At 37.6% G+C, this 24,246-nt stretch overlaps 1 protein-coding gene across 1 annotated transcript in view; it reads left to right on the forward strand.

The window, feature by feature from the left end:
* GRIP1 (glutamate receptor interacting protein 1) overlaps nt 1-24,246 on the forward strand; it is a 203,823-nt gene that overhangs the window by 43,750 nt on the left and 135,827 nt on the right. Inside the window, exons 3-6 of the mRNA XM_065935093.1 lie at nt 526-671; nt 8,142-8,225; nt 15,776-15,851; nt 18,198-18,343. Of these exons, the coding sequence (XP_065791165.1) occupies nt 526-671; nt 8,142-8,225; nt 15,776-15,851; nt 18,198-18,343 (452 nt within the window). The remainder of the gene's footprint in view (nt 1-525; nt 672-8,141; nt 8,226-15,775; nt 15,852-18,197; nt 18,344-24,246) is intronic.

Raw genomic sequence — 24,246 nt, forward strand, 5'->3', positions numbered from 1 at the left:
CTATAAGCAGTAAATAGCAAAATAAAATGACCTTCTGTATGGCCCTGGACATGCTTCTAGTGACGATACCGAAAGTGGTGAAATGTCCGAAAGGCAAACAGCAACACTGAAAGGGAATGAGAAGAAAGGAAAACTTCTAGTGCGTCCAGGATACAGATAATCTGCCCCCGGAGAACCAACTCTTTAGGGGCAGAGCAACTAAAGATAATTTTCTCTTTATTTCACTTTCTGATGCTCTTTAAAAGTAAAAGAGGAAAAGGCTTAGGAAAAAAATCGGGGATAGCAGCAGACGCAGTAGAGGACTTGGAAAGTATACAGTCAGCGTTAGTAAGAGGGATCCCTGAGCATCTCACCCACCCTCAGCTGCACTCCTGCCCTCGGGAACCAACCGCATCCTAGGAGGCAGGGACTCTGCTGTGTCGGCCTTCTGGGCTGGCGTGTTTATCCATGATAGCAAAGTGGGAAATAGGATCAGACTGGCCCGTGGGGAGGAGAGCTCCACTGAAGCGACTCTTTGTTTTGCAGAAGTGATCAGCTGGATGTGGGTGACTACATCAAAGCAGTGAATGGCATCAACCTGGCCAAATTCCGCCACGATGAGATCATCAGCTTGCTGAAGAATGTCGGGGAAAGAGTGGTTCTGGAGGTGGAGTATGAGCTGCCGCCAGTCTGTAAGTCATCACGGCCAGAGGCAGGACAGCTGCACCATGCTTTTGCTTCAAACTCTTGGTTCTCATTTTTTTTTTCTCTCTCTCTTTTGCCATCTTTGTCTTGTTACAGGAATGGCAGAGCATACTTTCTTGATATTTAAAAAATTATCTGAATTACTATCACCTACTCTGGAAGAATGTAAAAGAGCATAAATGATGATGGAATTATCTAGAACTCGTGTTTCATTAAAGCCATCTGTGAACATCAGAGCTGAACTTTAGTGTCAAATAGACAGTCAATTCCTAGCTCCAGTTTTTACTAGCTGCATGCCTTTGAGAAAGTTACTTAAGCTTCTTTTGTGTCACTTTGCACATCTGAAAAATGGAAATGATATTAGTAACCTGTGATATTACTCATGGATCTGTTATGAGGATTAAATGAGTTAGCATTTGTAAAACATTCAGGACAGTACCTGGCAAAATAAAAATGTTTGATAAATAATACATATACAAATCAAAACTATAAGGTAGGCATTGTTATCATTATTATTCTCATTTTACAAATGCTTAAGTTAAATATGTTTTCTCAAATTAGTAGGCACCAAAGTCAGAGCTTTGCTCTTCTGTACCTCTGAGAACTAAGATTGATTATTAACAACCGGTGATAATTCATTTGTTTAGTGATGACTTATTGAGCCTGACAGCCATGTTCCAGCCTGTCCCCCAATGAATGTCAGTAGAATTTACACTCTAGGAGGGACTTCCCTGGTGCTGCAGATGGTAAAGAATCTGCCTCAGTGCAGGAGACCCAGGTTCCATTCCTGGGTTGGGAAGATCCTCTGGAGGAGGAAATGGCAGCCAACTCCAGTATTCTTGCCTGGAGAATTCCATGGACAGAGGGGTCTGGCAAGCCCCAGTCCATGGGATCGCACAGAGTCAAACACGACCGAAGAGACTAGCACCACTACGACTGCTAGAGGAAGACAGAAAATAAAATAAAACCACAATAAATAAGTTAATTACGACTGATTCCTGAACAATGAGGGGGTTAGAAGTCCCAGTCCTCCTTGCCATTGAAAATCAACGCACAGCTTATATTTGACCCTCCATATATATGATTCCTCCAAAACCAAGGTTCTTCCATATCCTAGATGCAACCAACCTGGTAAAGTGCAGTACTATAGGATTTACTATTGTTGAAATTCACAGGCACATGGACCCACACGGTTCAAACCATGTTGTTCAAGGATCACCAGTGTGTGGCATGAATGCTATGGGTCATGAATGCTGTGGGGACAAAAAATAAAGCAAGGAGAAGGGTTGGGAGTGTGGGCTGGGAGTGGAATTGCAATTTTAAGTAGAGTGCTTAGGGACAGTTTCACTGAGAAAGGGACATTAATCAGTGACTTGAAGGAGGTGAGGAAATTAGCTATATGGTTTTCTGAGTTAAAAGAGTTTCAGAAAGAAGAAAATGCCAGTGCTAAAATCAGAAGGCAGGAGTAATCTGGCATAGTTCTGGAAACATAAAGAAGGACAGTGTGGCTGGAACAGAGTAAGCATGAAGAGAAGTGGGGGAGGTGGGAAGAAGCGTAAAGGATAGACCGCCCATGTAGGCCAATGGACGGAGCTTAAGTGTTGCTCTGAATGATGCAGGGAAGCATTGTATGGTTTGGGCAGAGGAGTGGCGTGATCTGATTAACGTTTTCAAAGGCTCCTCTGGCTGCTGTGTTGAGATGGCAGAGTCAAAGATAGAAGTTTGGGATACCATTTGGAGGACTATTGCAGTGATCCAGGTGAAGGATGGTGGAAGATATGGTGAAAAGCACTAATATTCCCCATCTATTTTGAAGACAGAATCAACAGGATTTCGTGATGAACTTAATGTGGATTATGCAGGAAGAGGGGGCTTCTCTGGGAGCTCAGCTGGTAAAGAATCTGCCTGCAATGCAGGAGATCCTGGTTCAATCCCTGGGCTGGGAAGATCCCCTTTTTTCTTGCCTAGAGAATCTCCACGGACAGAGAAGCCTGGTGGGCTACAGTCCATGGGGTCACAAAGAGTCAGAAACGACTGAACACCTGCAGAAAGAGAAAAGTCAAGGACCATCAGAAGGGTTTAAGCCTGAACAATTGGAAGCATCCTCAGATCAGAGTTTTGGTTTTGGTTTATTCTTATGTTTTGGCTATTTCACACAGCACGTGGGATCTTGGTTTCCCAGCCAGGTATCAAACCCATGCCCCCAGCAGTGGAAGCATGGAGTCTTAACCACTGGGCCACCAGGGAGCCCCCAGATCAGCGTTTTGACTTATTTAAAGAGGTCAAATGGAAGCTATAACAACTGGAAGGATGGAGGTGCCATTAATGGGGGAGGATAAGAATGTGGGCAGAGCTGTCTTGTGAGGAGAGGAGCTGGGAGGGAATTGCCTTGAGGTCCAGTGATTAGGCATCTGTGCTTCCAATGCAGGGTGCCCAGGTTTGATACCTGACTGGGGAAACTCAGCTGGCACAAGCTGTGCGGAATGGCCAAACTAAATAAATAAAATTAAAAAAAAATTTTTAAAGACGTCCATTGTTTAAAATACTACATCTGAGGTGCCTATTTGATATGCTAAGAGAAAATGTCAAGAAAATGCTGGAGATACAGTTTGGCATTTGTGAGAAAGATCTAGAGTAGAAATGTAAATTTAAGACAATGGGACTAGGGATGATGTTTGAGGCTTTCGGATTAGGAGATAGCACTCAGAGAGTGAATGTATAATGCATACCAATCACGAGTTCTTATTCTTAACATAAAATCTAACACTGAAAATCTCATGGTGATTTTATAACAAAATCAATTGGAATCTGAGTACTAAAACTTTGCAACAGCGTTTTTCATTTCAGTAAGAGCCAGCAGTAAAATAGAGTGCTGAGAGCTTGAACTATGTCACTAGTTAAGTGTCAGTTTTGTCCCTTTCTAGCTTTGTGACTTTGGGGAAATTATTAATAATTTCGCTGAGCTATAGGTTTCTCAGCTATAAAATGACTGTAATGGATGTAGAATTTTTGTAAGATTTCAAGGCTGTAATCATGTATTTAGATCACAAGCACAGACTTCATAAGCCATAGTGTATCTTAGCCATATTACCATTATTATTGTTGTTATTATTATTACCCTGAAAGTACTGTGTTTTCTTGAACTCAAAGTCCATTTGTTTTGAAATCACTATCTTAAACCACTGCTTAGGAGTTAAGAGGAGTCAAATATCTAGAGTTAATGCTCTTTATTAAGCATTTTTATTCCAGTGTGTACATGCATATCAATAAACCACAACCTGTTCCTAAGAGGAGCTCTTAGTATTGCTCTCCGGGTAAGGCAGTTATGGAGATTTGCTGAGCATTTTGGGTTGTCCAGAGCTAGGGATTTCACAGTAGATTAGAAGGCATTTATGCAGGTCCAGTAGGAAGACTAACATTCCAGGCATAGGGCATGGCAAGGAAGTATGAAGATAGTCCAGTTCACAGGCTGAATCTCCAGTTTGGAATTACTGGAACACAAAAGGAAGAGAGGGCCTTAGAGGGACGAGGTCAGTGGGGTAAACAGGAACAAAGCCGTGAATGGTGGGCAACAGGGAGCCTTTTTTTAAAGGTTTCTGAGGCCAAGGAGCAGCATCCTCAGATCAGAGTTTTGGTTTTGGTTTATTCTTACGTTTTGGCTATTTCATACAGCACATGGGATCTTAGTTTCCCAACCAGGTATCAAACCCATGCCCCCAGCAGTGGAAGCATGGAGTCTTAACCACTGGACCACCAGGGAACCCCCCAGATCAGAGTTTTGACTTATTTAAAGAGGTCAAATGGAAGCTATAAGCCCCCAGGCTGTTACAGTTTCCCAAAAGAGAGGTAGTACTCTGAATAAATATAGCATTAATCGAGTTAAAGAGGAAGAGTGGACATCAGAAATACCCAGGGGTTAAAACCTCTCCTGGCTTTGTGATTATACCTGCCTTTTCTCCCTCACACGATAAAGCCGATGGAAAAAGAAAATATTTTTAAACACAAAAGTGTGAGGTTTGTAGTAGAAATCAGATAGCAGAGGTCTATTTGCCAAGGATTATCTCTGTCTCTTTCTATTATGTTTAGATAAATTAATAAGATCTTTGCGTTCAGGGAGATCGAAGGGATGAATAAGCCTCCCTTTCACTGAGCTCAGACACAAGCCAGGCCCCAGGGAGAGAGCTGCCTGCTGAAAGACAGGCCACCCAAGGCCAAGACTGTAACTCTCTCAGGAATCACAGCAATCTGAGGCTTAGCCAGCCCCATAGCCCAGCAGGAATTGGAGGAAGGTCTGTATGAGGGTATGTGTGTGTGTGTGTGTGTGTGTGAATGAGAGAGAGGGAGAAAGAGAGAAAGTGGTACAGAGAGACGGAGAGCAAATAGAAGAAAAACGGAACCGTGACCCTGGGTAAGCACCTCCCGTTTTCTGATACCCAGTTTCTTAATGACGATGAAATAGTCGATCTCCATGAGCTTAGAGTTCTTTTCGACTCTAGAATTATGTGGTATTTCGAGACTGTATTTAGAGAGAATGTTACCAGAGTGTATCTTGGGCATTTGTATGTTCAAAGTTGGTCTAGAGGAGTGCCTTCAAGTTTTTTGTTCCCATAACCCCTAAAGAATTTTGAAATATTACCTAATTCTCATCCACTTTTTAGTTAACACCTAAAATTCTTTATGATAAGCTTTAGTAGTTAGACAGCATATAATTTTGGCATGAGGTTTGTTTTATACATCTTTAAATACCACTTCCATTCAAATCTTAGAGCTACAGATTTACCTCGTTCGTTTTATGAAAAATGTCTGCCATGGAATTTTATTGTCAAAGGCAGTCCTCGCAGCTAAACCATCAGCTAAATCAGACTAGCTTTTTATCAGAAGGAGTCCTTCCATAATTCAAATAACTGTGTTAAGGCATGTCTCTGTGACAGCCTGATTATTTCTCCTGTCTAATTCTAAGAGAGATAGAAAGACTATAGATGGTGACAATGGTGGTGATGATGATGATATGGTTGGGGGGACAGGGGGTCATCCCAGGTCTTCTCCACATGGTTCATTAGGGGATGTGGTCTGAGGGAACATCAGCTATCCAAGGGAAACTCCTCCCGTGCCAGCTGCAGAAGGAAAACAAGACAAGCCTAACCACAGGAGCACATTTGCAGACTCTGCTCGCATCCCCCAACACCCCATTGGCCAAAGCAAGTTAGCTATGCAAAAGCAACATAATGAGGCAGGAAAGTGCACAACTCCTGTTCTCCTGTAGGTATAGGGGTTGGGGAGGCGGGGGAGTAGTATGTAATTTAGAAAAACCAAACCTACTGTAATAAAGTAGAGTGTCACTTTGTGATATAGAAATGCATGCATATGCACATATAGAAACAAGGGGCACCAGAACAACTAAAATACTGAGGAGTAGTATGGTTGTGTTATGAAATTGGTCCTACCTCAGCCTTTTATGTGCTCAGTTTGATTCTCTGGGTGTAAGCCCCTTAATTGGATCTCTGTATCCACACACACACGTGAAGTTATGAATAGAATTCACATGGCCAAACAAGATGTCTGGTGCTGAATATGAAACCTCAGTCACCAAGAGCCAGTCACACAAATATAAATTATAAAGTACAAATCTATTTCATTAAGTATATTAAAATGTAGCCAGGATTCCCATTTTTCTTTGCACATGATGACGAGCAATAGTGTGGATAATCTAAAGCTGTAGATAATCCCCAGAGTCTTTATACTGACTTTAGATTTGATTGTAAGATTTTGTGGTCAGCAAGATTTAGTTCAAGCAAAATTAAAATTACAGTGCTTTGCATCCCCAGAACAGATCCAGCCAACAAAGACAGGTGGCCCAGAATTAGAATTTGGTTGTGTATAATTGAAAGTTGATTTAATGATTAAATTAAATACAATTTGTAAACCACTTTCAGAGTTTCTGGCACACAGAAAACATTCCATAGATGCTCATTAATTATTTCTCCCCATATCTTTTCCTTAATAGAACAGAAAGATCATGTTCTTAACCAATTTCTTCATGTGGCTTGTTGGGTCATGGAAATAAGAAAATGTTCAGTTTGAACTCAGTTTTTTTAATTTAATTAAAACTGTATCTCAGTTCTTTTGACTATTTGTATGCACTGCTCCTAGCTGATAAGAATAAACTGAAATTCCCCTGATAGCGAGAATATGACGTTTAATTAAATCAGCAGTATACCAAAACATTTTGTTCAGCTGTAGATTTATGTTGCTTTTTAGATCGTACTTTGTGTTCCAGCTGCCTGTGTCCAGTTTTTGAATTTAACTGTGTGCTGTTCATAATCGTGCCCACCCCTTTAAGGATTCATAATTTATGATAATTAAAAAGTAATTGTAATTAATGCTTAATTAAAATTATTTTTTATTCCTATGAGTGGCAAGAAATGTTCTTTTCAAAGATGCCTTTAAATTTTGTCTATAAGTTTCTTGTTGACAGTGGAGTGGGGAGCCATTCCCTTCCCCAGAGGTTATTCCTGACCCAGGGATCAAACCCAGTTCTCCTGCATTGCAGATGGGCTCTTTATCTTCTGAGCCACCAGGGAAGCTCATAATATAACTTTATCTCCTCATACTGTGTATAATGTAATTAGAGATAGCAACTTGGCAATGCAATTTCATTTTGTGAAATGAGAGCAATAACCAGGCAAACATAACCTAAGCATGATGGTATCAAGTAAAATTAAGTAGATCTTTATTTTATTAGTTAGTAGTAATATTTTGAATGTTCTTCAAATTTCTTTTGCTCTCCAAGTTTCATTTGGGTTGTTGATGTCTTTGTTTAATTGCTATGCATCATGTCAGTTTGCATCAACTTAACCTATTAATGGCAATCTGAGAGTAATACTTTTCTTCTTGTTCTAGCTGCAAAAAAGATAATTATTAGTTACTCAAGAACAGTTATGTTTTATGAGTGTTAATCCAGTTGTCATCACCAATTAGAATGATACTCAGATGTGTTCTTTCTATAAAACTTTGTAAGTAATAAAAAAGAAAAAATAAACATAAAACATTAATTATTTTGTAAGTTTTACAAAAATTGTATAACTTTTGCATAATAAAAAGGGAAAACAATTCTATTTATCACATGAAGATTGTCTCTCTTGTTATATAGAGTTTTAGCAATGTGAATATTATGCTCTATAAACTGGCTACACAGGAGGAAAGGAAGTAACTCTGGTTTTGATTCTACCTGGACCTTAATTATAGAAGTCATTTATGCAGACAACTATTTTATGATATTTGTATGTCATTCCAATTTTTTTCTAATATTTTCTTTAAAAACAGATTTTTTTAACTATTAATTACTCAATAAGAATTATTTGCAACAAGAAATCTGTAGTGTTTTATTCCTATCAAAAAAAATCTAGAAATGTTATTATGAAATAAGACTTATTTCCCTCTCTTTTTTTTGTTTTCAGCTGTGCAAGGATCGAGTGTTATTTTCCGAACGGTGGAAGTCACGTTACACAAAGAAGGAAATACCTTCGGTTTTGTAATACGAGGTAGGTGGCAGTTAGAAAATAGAACCATCAGATATTCTTGGAGAATTTGTCATTGAACTGTTGGGAGTAAACTAGAAAGTCATTTAAGAAAAACTGATGTTTTCAGTGCCTAAAGTAATCTTATGTCTTCCCTGGTGGCTCAGATGGCAAAGAATCTGCCTGAAGTGCAGGAGGCCCAGGTTTGATCCCTGAGTCAGGGAGATCCCTTGGAGAAGGAGATGGCATCCCACTCCAGTATTCTTGCCTGGAGAATTCCATGGATAGAGGAGCCTGGTGGGCTACAGTCCATGGACTCACAAAGATTCGGACACAACTGAGCGATTAATACACACACACACACAATATTACCTTGTAATTTTGCATCCATTTTTCTTTAAAGAAACAAAGCAATAATTGGGAATCTAAATGGAGTTCAAATGATCTAGCTAATTTATTTCAGTTCATTAATACACAGTAAGAAGTCACTGTTTGTAAACCTTGTCAATTCATAGTTATCCTGTGGCTTTGCCAGTTGTCAACATGTCTTTTGCATCCTTTATATATTTTTCTATACCATTTATCATTGAGTCAAAAATGTTTGTGAATATTGCTTGATTTGATTGAATACACTAGGGTTCAGTAACTTTGTTTAAATTATTTTTTCCTAAAATGCATTTTGTTATTGTAGCTTCCTAGAAAGGAATTGCAGATAATCTAATCCCTTGAGCACCTCGGTACATCAGTCCATCTTATTCTTGAATGATATTAATAATAAATATTTCAGGTGAAATTTTGTCCAGAGTTTGTCTACAGGACCATTAATTCTGAGCTACAATGCTGGCTTTTAATGTTTTCTTTTATTATTAGCAATTTCATCCTTAAAGTCTACACATGCATTAACAACTCAGAATTTCTAGTATGACAATGAGGTTCAATAGGAAACTAAGTAAGCATCAGGAATTTTTTTTAATATTTCCTGATTTTTTTTTTTTGTTTTTACGTATTGCATTTTCTACTTCACCAGCAGCAAAATTCTGTCAACATTTTTGACATTAATTAAAATTAACTAAGCATCTTAAGAAATAGACAAGCCTCAAGGAATGAAGGAGATGTGTTCATTATACAAACTTGCCTTAGATGACTAAGCTTTAAGCATTAGGTTCAATTCTGTGTCAGTCATGTAGCAAATCAATCAATCAAACATTCATTAAGGACATGTCACCATGTCGGCTTAGGGCAGAATACTGTGGAGTCATGAGACAGAACCCTGATCCACAGGGAATTACAGTCCAGTGAATTTTAAGACATAAGTTGATATAATACCCAAATGAGTATTAGAGAAAATAGGCAACTAGGATCCCACTAAGTGATTTAGACCAGTAGTTATTATGCTTTACTGACCCAGTCCTACATTAGGTGGAGCCACAAACCCCAAGATCATTTACCTTAACCATTTTCAAATTTCTGTGTAAAAAATTAGATGAATGTAATGAAAAGTCAGTGTAGAAGTAATTTTAGCTTGGAGGGTGGTATATTCAAATTAGTTTTTCAATATACTATGAAAGAGAGGTGCACTTGAATCACATGCTTATAAGTCTAATTATTGAAATGCTGCGGTAAAAAATATTGCCGGTGCAGATATTCATCACTAGTTGCTGTCTGGTTAATCAATAACAAATCAACTGCTAATGAAAGAGCTAAACCAACAGTAATTTATCTTTTAAGAACTAAAAACAATAGAAGCAATTTGAATCTGCAGTCACCTCAAGACAACTGATGGTATGATGGTAACAGATGTCCTTCCCACCGTTTGCAGAAATTTCAAATATCTGTGTGTTCATGCTTAGTAAGAGTTTTTAAAATATGAGCCTAGACACCTACCTAGTACATCGTAGGCATTTAATAAATGAAAGAATGGATGAATGATGCCTAGATTTGTGTGGATATCAGACTTCTTGGTATTATACTGGATATAAAACCTTAGTAATAATGAGCCAATTTTAGTCTATGTCACCCAGTCATGTCCAGCTCTTTGTGGCCCCATGGACTGTAGCCCACCAGGCTCCTGTGTCCATGGAATTCTCCAGGCAAGAATACTGGAGTGCATAGCCATTCTCTTCTCCAGCGATCTTCCTGACCCAGGTATCAAACCTAGGTTCTCCTGCATTGCAGGCAGATTCTTTACTGTCTGAGCTACTAGGGAAGCCCTTTGGTATGAGGACCAGATTTTTGCAGGTTTTAATAACTCCCTTAGGATGTTGGTTGAACACAAAAGCTTGTCAAATTTTGCATAATTTTTAATGAACATAAATAAAGAACTTATATTTGAAGCCAATTTGAGGCCCATCTGGAGGGCCTTCCATGCTCAAAAGGTGGCCAGTACCCATCCCTTAAGAGTTATTGGTTAATCACAAAGAGAGTTGCAGAATGAAAAAGTACTATGGATAAATGCTGTCATGGCATATAAGACGTTATGGCATAGGTGGGATATGAGCTTAACTTAGATCAATGGGGAATACCAGGACATTTCAGGAAGGAAGAAGAGAAAGATATTGCAGATGAAGCATGTTCATTTAGTGCTAGAGAATTTCTTCTTACTCACTTAGGATGGGTCTTTTAACAGTAAGCCAGGCCTTTAGCTGATGAATTGGATTACCTTTCTCATGCTATATGTCATGATTCAAAAACCTTGACTGGATAAGCAATAGAATTTTGCACCCATAAAATAAAAAACGATGTTCCAGTCTCAATCATGGAGAGTTAAATTTCTGTTAATTCCTTTGCCACCAAGCAGAAGATGGTTTAGATTAACAGGAAGAAAATCAATGAACTTATTTACAAAACAGAAATAGAGTCCCAGATGTAGAAAACAAACTTATAGCTACAAGGGGATCAGGAAGGAGGAGAGATAAGTTGGGAGATTGGGGTTGATATATACACACTACTATATGGGAAATGTTGTTCAATTGCTCAGTCGTGTCTGACTCTTTGCAACCCCATGGACTGCAGCACACCAGGCTTCCCTATCCATCACCATCTCCCAGAGCTTGCTCAAACTCATGTCCATTGAATTGGTGTTGCCATCCAACTATCTCATCGTCTGTTGTCCCCTTCTCTTCCTGCTTTCAACCTTTCCCTACATCAGGGTCTTTTCCAATGAGTTGGCTCTGAGCATCAGGTGGCCAAAGTATTGTTAAGTATATGTAACATGGCCAAGTATATGTCAAAGTATTAGTTACCTATATGTAAAATAGGTATGTAAAATATGTAAAATATATGTAAAATAGGTAACTAATAAGGATTTACTGTATAGCACAGTAGCGCTTTCCTGGTGGCTTAGAAGGTAAAGAATCTGCCTGCAATTCAGGAGACCCGGGTTTGATCCCTGGGTCGGGAGAATCCCTGGGTTGGGAGGATCCCCTGGAGAAGGAAATGGCAACACACCCCAGTATTCTTGCCATGGAATTCTTGAATTCCGTGGACAGAGGAGCCTGGTGGGCTCCAGTCCATGGGGTCACAAAGAGTCGAAAACTGAGTGACGAACACTTTGACTTTCACTGTGTAGCGCAGGAAGCTCTGCTTAGTACTCTGAAATGACCTATATGGGAAAAGTATATAAAAAAAGAGTGGATATGTGTATATGTATAGTTGATTCACTTTGATGGACAGCAAAAACTAACACAACATTGCAAATCAATTCTAGTCCAATAAAAAATTTTTAAAATAGATAGCATTTTGTGATAAATTAAAAAAACAGGAAAAATCACTCTACTACTAATTTACTTTTCACTTTGGATGAGGCAATTTCTCTAGTCATTTTCAACTGTAAAAACTGTAGCTTATGTGTACTCATTTAACATATGGAGCCCAAATTCAGATTTGGTCTACATCGTGTCCCTGGCATTGATACTTTTAATAAAGCATGCCAGGTGGTTGGTGTTAATGAGCAGCCAAGATCTAAAATACCAGTGGGCTCTGAATGGTCTTTATTTTGCTTTATAGCTCCAAACATTTAGCACCTAAGTGAATCACAAATTAAACTTGGCTCATTATTTCAAATAATGATAAAATGTCACATATCAAGTAATTTAGAGTTACCTTTCTCACATTTTGACATGTATCTACTGTTAACATACTTTGTATTTGAACCTTCGAATCAAAATAGTGGAACAAGTTTCTTGCTGCCTTCAGCCTTTATCTTTTTCTGAATCAAAACCCTTCAAAGGAAAGTAAACCTATCTTTTTATAATTACCTTGAAAAAAAGAAGTTACATGATGGTATTTATATAAATATGATTAAGCATGTGCTGTAATTTGTTGTCATAATTTTCATTAAAAATTTTCTTCTGAGAGAGTCATGAATTTCCTATTTTGAGTCAGGGGGCTCAAAGAAGCCATCAAACTGAATTTTTTAAAAAAGTGCTGAAATGGAGCTTTTACCAATCAACCAGACTGAATAAATCTCTTGTAATAGAAATGAACATAAAGGAAACATTTGCTTTCATCAGGAACCATGAATGCCTTTTAATTTTTCTCTTAGACTAGGTTCTTTAAGTCAACCTCTCTACCTGTACCAAATATGTGAAATGTCAGTCTGTTCAACCAGGCAAATATTAAAGAAGTTCTTAATGGTAAAATTAATATTTATCAAATACTGGCAAACTAGAGACCATCCAGATGGGTGGCCAGGATGGTGATGTATGAGGAAATCAAGTCAGACAAACAATAGTGAAAAAAGTGGAAATGGATAGAAGATGGTTTAAGATGGCAGGGTAAGATGATCATGAACTCACTTCCTCCCACAAATACAACAAATATACAGTTACATATAAAACAGTTTACTCTGAGAAGAACTGGAGAAGTAGCTGAATTCCTGCTTCCCCCAAAAGGATAAGAGGGCCATATCCAGACAGAGACTGTCCTTAAGGACTGAGATAGCTGTTTTGCATAATAATAGAAACAAACAGAGAGAGTCAAGCAAAATGAGGAAACAGAAGAAAATGTCCTAAATGAAGGAACAAGGTAAAACTTCAGGGGAAAAAAAAAACCTAATGAAATGGAGAGAAGTAATACACCTGATAAAGAGTTCAAAGTAATGGTCATAAAGATGCTCAGCAAACTCAGGAGAAGAATGAAGGACACAGAGAGAACTTCAACAAAGAGAAAGAGCATGTAATAAGGAACCAAACAGAAGTTACAGAGTTGAAGAATACAGTAAGTGAACTGAAAAGTACACTGGAGAGATTGAATAGCAAACGAGATGAAACAGAACAGGTAAGTGACCTGGAAGACAGGGTAGTAGAAGTCACTCAAACAGAATAGAAAAAGAAATTTTGAAAAATGAGGATAATTTAAGGAACTTGTGGAACAACATAAAGCATACTAGCATTGACTTTATAGGGGTCCAGAAAGAGAAGATTGAAAGAGAAAGGGACAAAAAAATTATTTGAAGAAAAGGGTCACTAAAAATTTTTCTAACTGGGGCAAGGTAACAGACATCCAGGTCCAGGAAGCATAGAGAATCTCAAACAAGATGAGCCCAGAGAGATTCACACCAAGATCATTGTAAGTAAACTGTCAAAAGTTAAAGAGAGTATCTCAACAACAGAAAGAGAAAAGCCACTCATTATATACAAGGGAACTCCCATAAGACTATTAGTTGATTTTTCAGCAGAAAATTTGCAGGCCTGAAGGAAGTAACATATTCAAGGTGCTAAAAGGAAAAAACTTCCAAGAATACTCTATCTGGCCAGGTTAACTGTCAGAATTGAAGGAGAGAGAGTTTCCCAAATAAGCAAAAACAAAAGTAGTTCATTACCACTAAACTGGCCCTACAAGAAATGTTAAAGGAACGTCTGTAAGCTAATTAGAAAAAGGCCCTAAATATATGAATATAAAGGCCCTAGATAAAAAAAATATATGAAAGAAAAAAATCTCACTGGTAAAGTCAAATACATGGTAAAGGTAGTGAATCAAACACAAAGTGAATATGAAGGTTAAAAGACAGAAGTAGTAAAATTGGCTATAACTACAAAGATTAGTTAAGGGATACACAAAATAAAAGAATGTAAAATGTTACATTAACACACATAAAATGTAGGGGTTGTTCAAAAGGTAGTGCTTTTAGAATATGCACTAATACTTATTTTGAACACTCCATTTTTTTTTATTTATTTTTATTAGTTGGAGGCCAATTACTCTACAACATTGTAGTGGGTTTTGTCATACATTGACATGAATCAGCCATGGAGTTACACGTATTCCCCATCCCCATCCCCCCTCCCACCTCCCTCTCCACCCGATCCCTCTGGGTCCTCCCAGTGCACCAGGCCCGAGCACTTGTCTCATGCATCCCACCTGGGCTGGTGATCTGTTTCACCCTAGATAATATACATGCTGTTCTCTCGAAACATCCCACCCTCACCTTCTCCCACAGAGTCCAAAAGTCTGTTCTGTACTTCTGTGACTCTTTTTCTGTTTTGCATATAGGGTTATCGTTACCATCTTTCTAAATTCCATAAATATGTGTTAGTATACTGTAATGGCCTTTATCTTTCTGGCTTACTTCACTCTGTATAATGGGCTCCAGTTTCATCCATCTCATTAGAACTGATTCAAATGAATTCTTTTTAACGGCTGAGTAATATTCCATGGTGTATATGTACCACAGCTTCCTTATCCATTCATCTGCTGATGGGCATCTAGGTTGCTTCCATGTCCTGGCTATTATAAACAGTGCTGCGATGAACATTGGGGTGCACGTGTCTCTTTCAGATCTGGTTTCCTTGGTGTGTATGCCCAGGAGTGGGATTGCTGGGTCATGTGGCAGTTCTATTTCCAGTTTTTTAAGAAATCTCCACACTGTTCTCCATAGCGGCTGTACTAGTTTGCATTCCCACCAACAGTGTAAGAGGGTTCCCTTTTCTCCACACCCTCTCCAGCATTTATTGCTTGTAGACTTTTGGATAGCAGCCATCCTGACTGGCGTGTAATGGTACCTCATTGTGGTTTTGATTTGCATTTCTCTGATAACGAGTGATGTTGAGCATCTTTTCATGGAACACCCCATTTTTAATGGAGGCCACTTTGGCCATTTGAATTTTTTTAATATTTGGGTGTTTTTTCTTTTCCTTTAGTTTTTGCTTCATTTCACATTGTAGATTCACCTATATTATAGCCCAGATTGGTTGGCACCAGGTACCCACCTACACTTTATTCATAACCAACAGCTGCTCTCACTGGACTCGTATTTGTAATTACTTGATGTAATTACTAGTATTTGTAATTACTAGCATTTAATTACTTAACTGCTCTTTACTAACTGTTAAGCATTTTATAGCTCACCCCTGATTAGAGCCACATATTTATTTAGAAGTGGGGAAATGTTGACGTCAACAATATATTCTATATAAAATAAATATGATTTTTATTATGTGCCAGAGAGAAAGCATATATGTTCCTTCACACAACAATGAAATGTATTTCAGTTTCTCCACTGGCATTTGTAAGTGAATTTTTTAATGGCAGCAATCAAGAGTGTTTTTTAAAGCTGTATTCCTTTTCTTTGCTAGGGGGAGCACATGACGATAGAAATAAATCGCGTCCAGTTGTGATAACTTGTGTTCGTCCAGGAGGGCCTGCTGACAGGTAAACTTCTTCTTTCTGTGTCACTATCCAAATGGACTAAATGAAGCTAGGCACTTTGGCAGAGAAGTTGATGAATTAAAAATTTCATAGTAACAGATATTAAATAAATATGTTGGAATGTGAAAAACAAAAGCATTCAGGCTGAAGAATCAGAAGAAAGTTAAGTTTGACCCCAGATTCAACGCTTACCACCCTGTGTTTTTGGCATGTGACTTTACAGTTCTCTGCTCACTTCCCTCCAAATGTAAAATGTAGAGGATAACGCCTACTTTTCAAGGCTTTTCATTTTATTAAAGATTAGAGATTTATGGTGCATTGCAAGGGGCCTGTCATACTGGAGGCATTTAATAAAAAGCATCTGGCCCTTTTACAGCGGGTCCTTGAGATGTATCTTTTCCAATTGCTAATCTCCTAACCTGGAAAGATAGATGATGAGGTTCTGACTCTTACTATTGCAAACATCCTTGTCATGATTATTATGCCTTGATGATGACTATGAATGTCAGAATAGAAGTGATTTTTAGTAAAAGGGAAGGAATATTGTTGGTGTTAGTGTTTCTTCCTTGCTATTTTGAAGATTTCCTACATAAACCTTTTGGATGGGGAAGTCCCAAATGAACACATAGCTTAGACATCTCAAGAGATACTTACTTTGTATTAACTTCCCACAACAAAAGTCTGCTCCACAATGGGAGGGAATACAACTCCTGCCACTGGATAGGAGAGGAGAAGAGGAAAATGCACTGATTACCCCCAACTCTGCACAAAATGTTTCAGCCTAGAATGGATTTTTTTAAACCTTTCATAAGCACTAGATATAGCAATAATAATAGTAAATACTGCTTGTTGAGTGATTACCATGGGCCAAGAACTGTGCTAAGTACTTAGCAGACATTATTTTATCCTCACAACCATTCACTAAATGAGGTATTTTTATCCACATCTACAGATGACTAAACGGAGGAACCATATGCTTAAATGACTTGCCAGCTAGGATAGGAATTTAGACTTATTTTCCTTCAAAGTTCATACTCTTAGCTCACTTTTTTAAAAAAACTTGAAGTTTAATATAAAATGAGAATATATGAAGACACTTGGGTTCTCCCCTATGCTAAAGTTATTTGCCTTTGTGGAGGATAATACAAAGTCAAAATTCCCAGGGAAATTTTGTTGTTGTTGTTCTTGTTGTTTTCTTCTCATGCTTTTTTTGTGAATTATTCTTCCTGAGGCAAATAAGAATATTTCCATTTGTTATTAATATTGTGAGTTGGAGTTGGCAGAAATATCAAGAGCAGCCTCCTAGTTTGTGAACATTTTACCAATTTAATGTAAAACTAAGGGAAACCCTGGTGGCTCAGACGGTCTGCCTGCAATGCAGGAGACCCAAGTTTGATCCCTGGGTCGGAAAGATCCCCTGGAGAAGGAAATGGCAGCCCACTCCAGTGTTCTTGCCTGGAGAATTCCATAGACAGAGGAACCTGGCAGGCTCCTATCCATGGAGTCGTATAGAGTCGGACGTGGTCGAGCAACTAACACATACAAAGGAAACCAAAAATTTTAAGATGAAATTTTAGAGTTAAATTACATGGAGAGTTGTCTTGGTGAAAGATGCCTAAGACATCATTTTTATTCTTCCCAAAGCCTAAGCTTGTAATCCCCGCATTTGATTTTCTCTTCTTTGTTGACTCTCCCTCACGGGGGGCTATTATCTGGAAGCCTCTCTGGCTGCACTTTAGTGATGTCAGTATTGTGCTGAGGCATCTTCTCCCACTGCCTTGAGTGTCTGTGTCTACAGAAGGGAGAAAAGTATTTGCCTGCCTTTCCCAGGGAATATGAGACTGAATCAATTTAATGATCATCAAATGGCCTTATAAATCAGTAGGAAAATGTAGAGACTAGGGAAATTTTTCACCAGCGTTCTCTCTCCAGCTTGGGTTCACTGGTGATAAATCGAATGGAATCAGCAGGCTTTTCTGCTCACCAAGCTTTGGGAAAATAGGTGAGTGCTATTTTCTGGGCTTTAATAAATCAATTTTAGACATTTGGGCACACACAAAAAAAACCGAGAAAAGAGATAATGTGCCTTTATTACTCTTGCACCCCAAGAGTTCATCGTGGGTGACTTGGTTATTTGCTACTGTGTTGTTATTTTCTTATTACTGATTTTCATATTGCAGCAATTTTCTGTTCAGGGTTCCTTCTATAAATGTCACACTTGATGCTTAGAAGGAAATGCAAATGGAGTGAATGGTAGACTGTGTGTGAAAGAGCTGTTTTGGCTAAGTGGCTATTAAGGTTAAGCCCCACAATGCTGAAGTAATGACTGTTTCTTTATTCTCCCTTCAGAGAGGGCACAATCAAACCTGGTGATAGGTTACTCAGTGTGGACGGAATTCGACTTCTTGGAACCACGCATGCTGAGGCCATGAGTATCCTCAAACAGTGTGGGCAAGAAGCGACGCTGCTGATCGAATATGATGTCTCGGTCATGGGTATGTCGGATACTGAGGTTGGGATCTCGAAGTCGACATCATGTCACTGTCCATTGCTGATAAGCAACTTTGGATTAAGAATGAACTGTTATGTCCTCCTGTAGCAGACAGAATTTCATCAGTGCTATAGTAGTCCTCTGTTTGAGTTCAGGAAAAGGTGAGGGTCACTTCTCAGCAATTTAGAGTTCTCGTGTCGATAGAATCTATAAAAGCATCTCATTCTGTCAGCATGTTTCACCTAGCAATCAGCTCTTATACATCGATTACCCTTTGGCAGGAAAGTATTTTCTCCCTCCAGTTCACAAAAACAGTATTATTAATTTAGGGGTTGGTACTTTTGTTTTACTACATGGAAACTGAGACAGTAAGAGGTTCCTTTCCTTCTTGTAACTTCACTATGTGAAGTCTGCTAATCAGAATTAATGGAAATTGCCATTTTATCATCAGACTTAGGGACAAAGAAAAGAAAGGGGACGTATCGTATCCTTGACTGAAATGAGAAGTTGAGTACAGTATCCTTTCCTGAAATAATGATTCCAGTAAAAAGTAATTCTATTTCTACCCTCTCAACTATAGTAAAACTGGAAAGTTATTCTCACATGCCTTTTCAATGGGAAGAGAGTGTCAAAGTTTTGTGTAATGTTGACTAAGTCAGAGAAATTATGAGATAATGAATTGGAACTTGAAACTGAAACTTAAATCATGCTGTAAATACTTCTTAAAATTTTCAGACTTGATTGTGTGCCTGACTTAACTAGCTAGTTCTATGTTGGTAAAATGTAGCTGAGCAAAAGAGACTTAACTCTGTAACTGCAAACTCCTTTATTTCCCACTCTGTATGATTCATGTAGAAGAATATTGCTTGAAAGTGTTCTCAGTCTGTCTACTGGCCTGAAATGTATGAGGTATGAGGCTTCCTAAAAGATGTAAAGTTGAGAGTTAAAGAGATCTTAGAGTAAGTGGTATGATATGCTCTTGAGATGGAGAGGTCAGGGATGAAGGAGTTCTCCTCCCTCTGTTCTTCCTTTCCTTTGCTTTCTCTTTCTTCCTCTTTTCTTCCTTTTTTTATTTTTATATGTCTTTTGAGTTAGACAGTTTGGGTTCTGTTTTCAACTCTACTGATTTCTAGCTATTAGTTTAAGCATGTTAATGTATTTCCCTGTGCCCTAAATCACCTCCTTTGTCAAATGGAGACTATCAATGCCTATTTTGAAAGGCAGTGAAGAAGATAAAATAAAATTATACAAATAAGATATATTTTAAGTGATGATCCAATGTATTATGAATATTAAAAATTGAAGCAAATGTTTGACATGCTTAACTCATTCAGTCTACAGATTTTTCTTTTTTTAATATTTAAGCTAAGTGACAAGTACACAGACTATAGACATAAACAGAACAGATCTGGTTTCTGCCTTTATGAAGCTTGAAATTGACGAGGAGGAGAGATAGTAAACAGGTACACGCCAAACACACACTCAGAAAGTGTGATCCCAGCAGACACTAGCTCAATGTTGTAAAGCAGTTATCCTCCCGTTTTTAACATTTATTTTCAACTGGAGGATCATGGCTTTCCAATGTCCTGTTGTTTGCTGCTCTGCAACAGTGTGATTCAGCTGTCACTGTGCATCTATCCCCTCCCCCTCGAGCCTTCCTCCCACGCCAGCCCCATCCCACGCCTTCTGGGTCATCACAGGCACCAGGCTGGGCTCCCTGTGTTACACGTGGGTTTCCCACCAGCTATCTGTTTAACCTTTGGTTGTGTATACGTTTCCGTGCCATTCTCTCAACCTGGCCCCCCTTCTCCATCCCCTGTTGGGTCCACAAGTCCTTTCTCTACATCTGAGTCTGTTCCTGCCATGCAAATAGGCTGATCAGTACCATTTCCTAGATTCCATATAAATGTAACATGCAGCATTTGCTTTTTTCTTCCTGACTTACTTCATTCTGTGTGACAGATTTTTAGATGCATACCCCTCACTTCCCAGGTGGCACCAGTGGTTAAGAACCGTCCTGCGGAGGCAGGAGACACAAGAAATTCGAGTTCAATCCCTGGGTCAGGAAGACCCCCTGGAGGTAGGCATGGCAACCCACTCCAGTGTTCTTGCCTGGAGAATCCTGTGGACAGACGAGCCTGGCGGGCTGCAGTTCACAGGGTCACAAGAGTCGAACACAATTGAGGTGACTTAGCATATAAATAAGCACAGCAAAAGTTGAATGTTCCCATTAGATATAAACGTTGATATGGATACAGATATTCATATATGTAAAACAATACTTAATAAGGACCTGTGTCATAATCTTTTGAGTGGGAAATTTTAATATCTAAAATATATCATTTCTCTCAAATGCATCCATAAATTCTGTTCAAAATCTCAGAAGGATCTTCAGAGGACTTTTAAGAGCTATTTCTAAAATGTGCATGGATTAGGAAAAGTGGAGAGGGGAGAAACAGCCAAAATGTTTTTGAAACAATATAAAAGTAGAGAAACTTGCATCCAACATCAAGACTCATTCTAAAATTGTGCCATTAAGTCTGTGTAATATTTACATGGGGTAATAAATAAACCAATGGAAGAGAGTCCAATGCCACAGACCACTGCAGAAGTATAGCCTTACATTAGTGGGGAACGACTGAGCTAGTCAGTCAGTGATACTGGGTCAATTAGTTAGCCTCATGGGAAAAAATTCAGTTAATTTCTTACTTTATACCATACCCAAAAATAAAGCCTTTATTTACATAACTGTTTCCCAACAGAATGCTATTATAAATAACTGGGATTAATATTCTTTTACCCAAATCTTTGTATTTCTGACTTCATTAAGTCAAAGGGCATATTTCTTTTTAAAATATTTGATACATAATTCTGACTGTCTTCTATAAAGATTATACTATTTTATATTACTGCCAGCAGTGTTTTAAATGTACCTGTCTCAGAGCACCAGATACAGCTTTGAAGAGTATGTTTTTAATTTTTTTAATTTAAGCAAAAAATTGCATTTATATTTTAATTTACTTTTTAAAAATTTTCTAGTGCAAGTAAATGTTTTTTCACATGAACACTAGCCATTTTTGTTTTGCACTGTCTGCTTATGTTCTGTATTCCTTTTTTCTATTGGAGGCATTCTTAGTTTTCTTTTTCCTATTGGAGTTTTTTTTTTTTTTAATTGGTTTGTGTAGCTATGTATATATTAAAGATACTGGTTCTTATCAGTGTTTTGTAAAAATTCTTTTTAGTTGTTTATATGCCCTTTCTGACATATGCAAGTTTCTTTTTTTTTTACTTAAATATAGTATTTTTCTTAGAATTTAAATATTCATTTTTTCTAAAGTTACCTAATATCCCTGAATTATTTAATAAAGACTCCATCACATGTCCACTAATTTTTAAAATCATACCCTAAGTTGTTAAATATAACTGGACTCCACATCTGGGCTAGCCAGTCTGATTATATCTCGTTTCACAACAGATTCCAGCATAGGACTTTTGAATTGAAAGTCTTAGTATAAGAGATCTTATTGTCATAAAAAGACCTTTTTAGGAGAAAATTATTTATTCATACAGTACATTTATTATATTATTCTTCTAAGTTTTGCTGACTTTATATAGCAGGTGAGCAAACTTTGATATTCATTTTTTAAATTTCTTTTTACTTTCCTTTTTCTCTTTTCTGTTCACCTGTCTTGCCCCTGCCGACTTTCTCTCCTCATCCTTTTCTCATTCTGTTCCTCATTCTCTAGCTCCCTTTCTTCCTCCTTCCCTTTCTAGCCTCCCCTTTCTTTTCTTACATTCTGCTGTTTTTCACCTGTCAATACTTTTCACTATTCTAATTGTCTTACTTAAATTTTTTCTGATATTTCTCTACTGTTATTCTCCTTTTTCTCTGTTTTTTTTTTCTTTCTTTTTCTATTTCTGTTTCACTAATTATGTTAAGATGGCATTAAGCGTAGATATGGTCAGATAATTAAGAATGACAATTTGTGGAAAGAAGTAAGAATGGCCCCTTAGAAAATCAGAATATGAGATACTTTCAGTTAGAATGACTGTTCGTCAAATACTGACCAGCCTTTCCTTTTATAAAAACAAAAAATTTCCCCTATTTTTGCTACACATTTTTTTGTTGCTGTTGTTTGTTTTTGCAGCTTTTGTTATTCTTTCTCCTTAAAAGGAGTAAAATGAGTGGCTTATAAAATGTAGCCTGCTACTTACTCTGAGAGGTCCAATTGGTATTTCTTTCAAACTATCTGGAAGTCAAAGTACCATTAAGAATAGTTTACCGCTCTCATTTTTTGTTTTTGAGAAAAAATTCTAGTATTTTTAGGATACTTGAAAAAAAATTGGGAGGCCTGGTGTGCTGCAGTCCATGGGATCTCAAAGAGTCGGACGTGACTGAGCAACTGAACTGCTGTTTGGTAGGGGAGGATGTAATGTATGTTGAACAGAATGAGTCAAAAAATGGCACTTCCCCCAAGCAGATAATGTTGAGTTGATGAAAGTAATAGATGCCCATTCAAAGACACAGTCAAATGTTATTCTTTATTCCGACTAACAGCATATGAAAATTTTCATTAATTTCACATCCTCACTAACACATGGTATTCTCAGTCTGTTTTATGGTGACTATTCTGATGGGTATGTAGTGGGATCCCATGGTAAACTGAATGTATGTTTCCTGGATGAATCATGATATGAAGTACCCTTTCATTTGCCACTCAGAACATTCTTGATGCTTTAATTTTACTTTTAACACTTTCATTTATTTATATACTATTAAAATGATGTCACATTATAACTCAGGAAGCAGGTGTATGTCTATAATCATCAATATAAATATTGATTGTATTTATTTATATGCTACTAAAAATACACAAATTATTTTGCAGGAAACACTTGCATGTATATGTGTGCAGAGATATTGATATATTATCCCTCTGACTCATTGATATTGATCAGATATATTTTTTAGTAAATCTCAGCTCAAAAATTTTAGCATATTCAGTAGTATATTTGGGAAAGCTGTTGAAACTGTCAATTTTATCAACTAAAGTTGAATTTAGTTGGTGATAAAATTTTTCAAGAAAATTTATTGTGATAAGACTGGTAAGACAGGGTCTAGGAGGAAGTAAGAGTTTAGTTTATCTGTTCTTACAACTAATCATCATTAACTGAGTATGTATAAAATAAAGCAAAATATCAATGTTTATCTTGTAGGTTTAAAATGAAGTTACATCATGATATCATCTTACCTTTCCAAATGACATTATGAATCTTTAATTCATAAAACCCCTTAACCTACCTGAGATGTTTTTCTGAGTTCCTGTAAGTCACGACTCTCGACTATTTCTCTGCTTGACTTCAAATTTTTCCTTCTATTTCCTTGGATTAAATCAGCATGCAGAATCAAGAATACTGAGAAAGATGTTACTCTTTTCTTAGAAATACCCAACTGTATTACATCTTTGCCCAGCTGTATGGCTAGTCCTTACTTACATTCATTCCTAAGCAAACATAAAATAGTATTAATGATTTTCAAGTGATTGTTTCATCAGGGATGGATTTGAATGTTATGTGTCTGCAGAAGAGATGATTACTTTTGTTGCAACCAAGAAGTTATATAGGTTCATTGGTGTTACCACACTGAATCTTGGCTGTGCTTCGCATTTCATTTTTCCAGATTATGAAGATCAAGATATATAACTTCCACTAGTCACTTCTCAGTCATAAGTACAAAGAGTAAATTAGCCACTTTTTGTATTTTCTAGGGGCAAATCAGTTTCTTCCAGATGATCTCAATTTACTAGAAACTGAATTTTTCAAGGGCCTTAAAAGTATTTATGATTCACATGCTTTCTTGTGAGTCCCCAGCATAACCTTCTTCTATTCATAAAAAATATCATAAGC

The sequence above is a fragment of the Muntiacus reevesi genome, chromosome 4 (genome assembly GCF_963930625.1).
Source record: "Muntiacus reevesi chromosome 4, mMunRee1.1, whole genome shotgun sequence".
Taxonomy (NCBI): domain Eukaryota; kingdom Metazoa; phylum Chordata; class Mammalia; order Artiodactyla; family Cervidae; genus Muntiacus; species Muntiacus reevesi.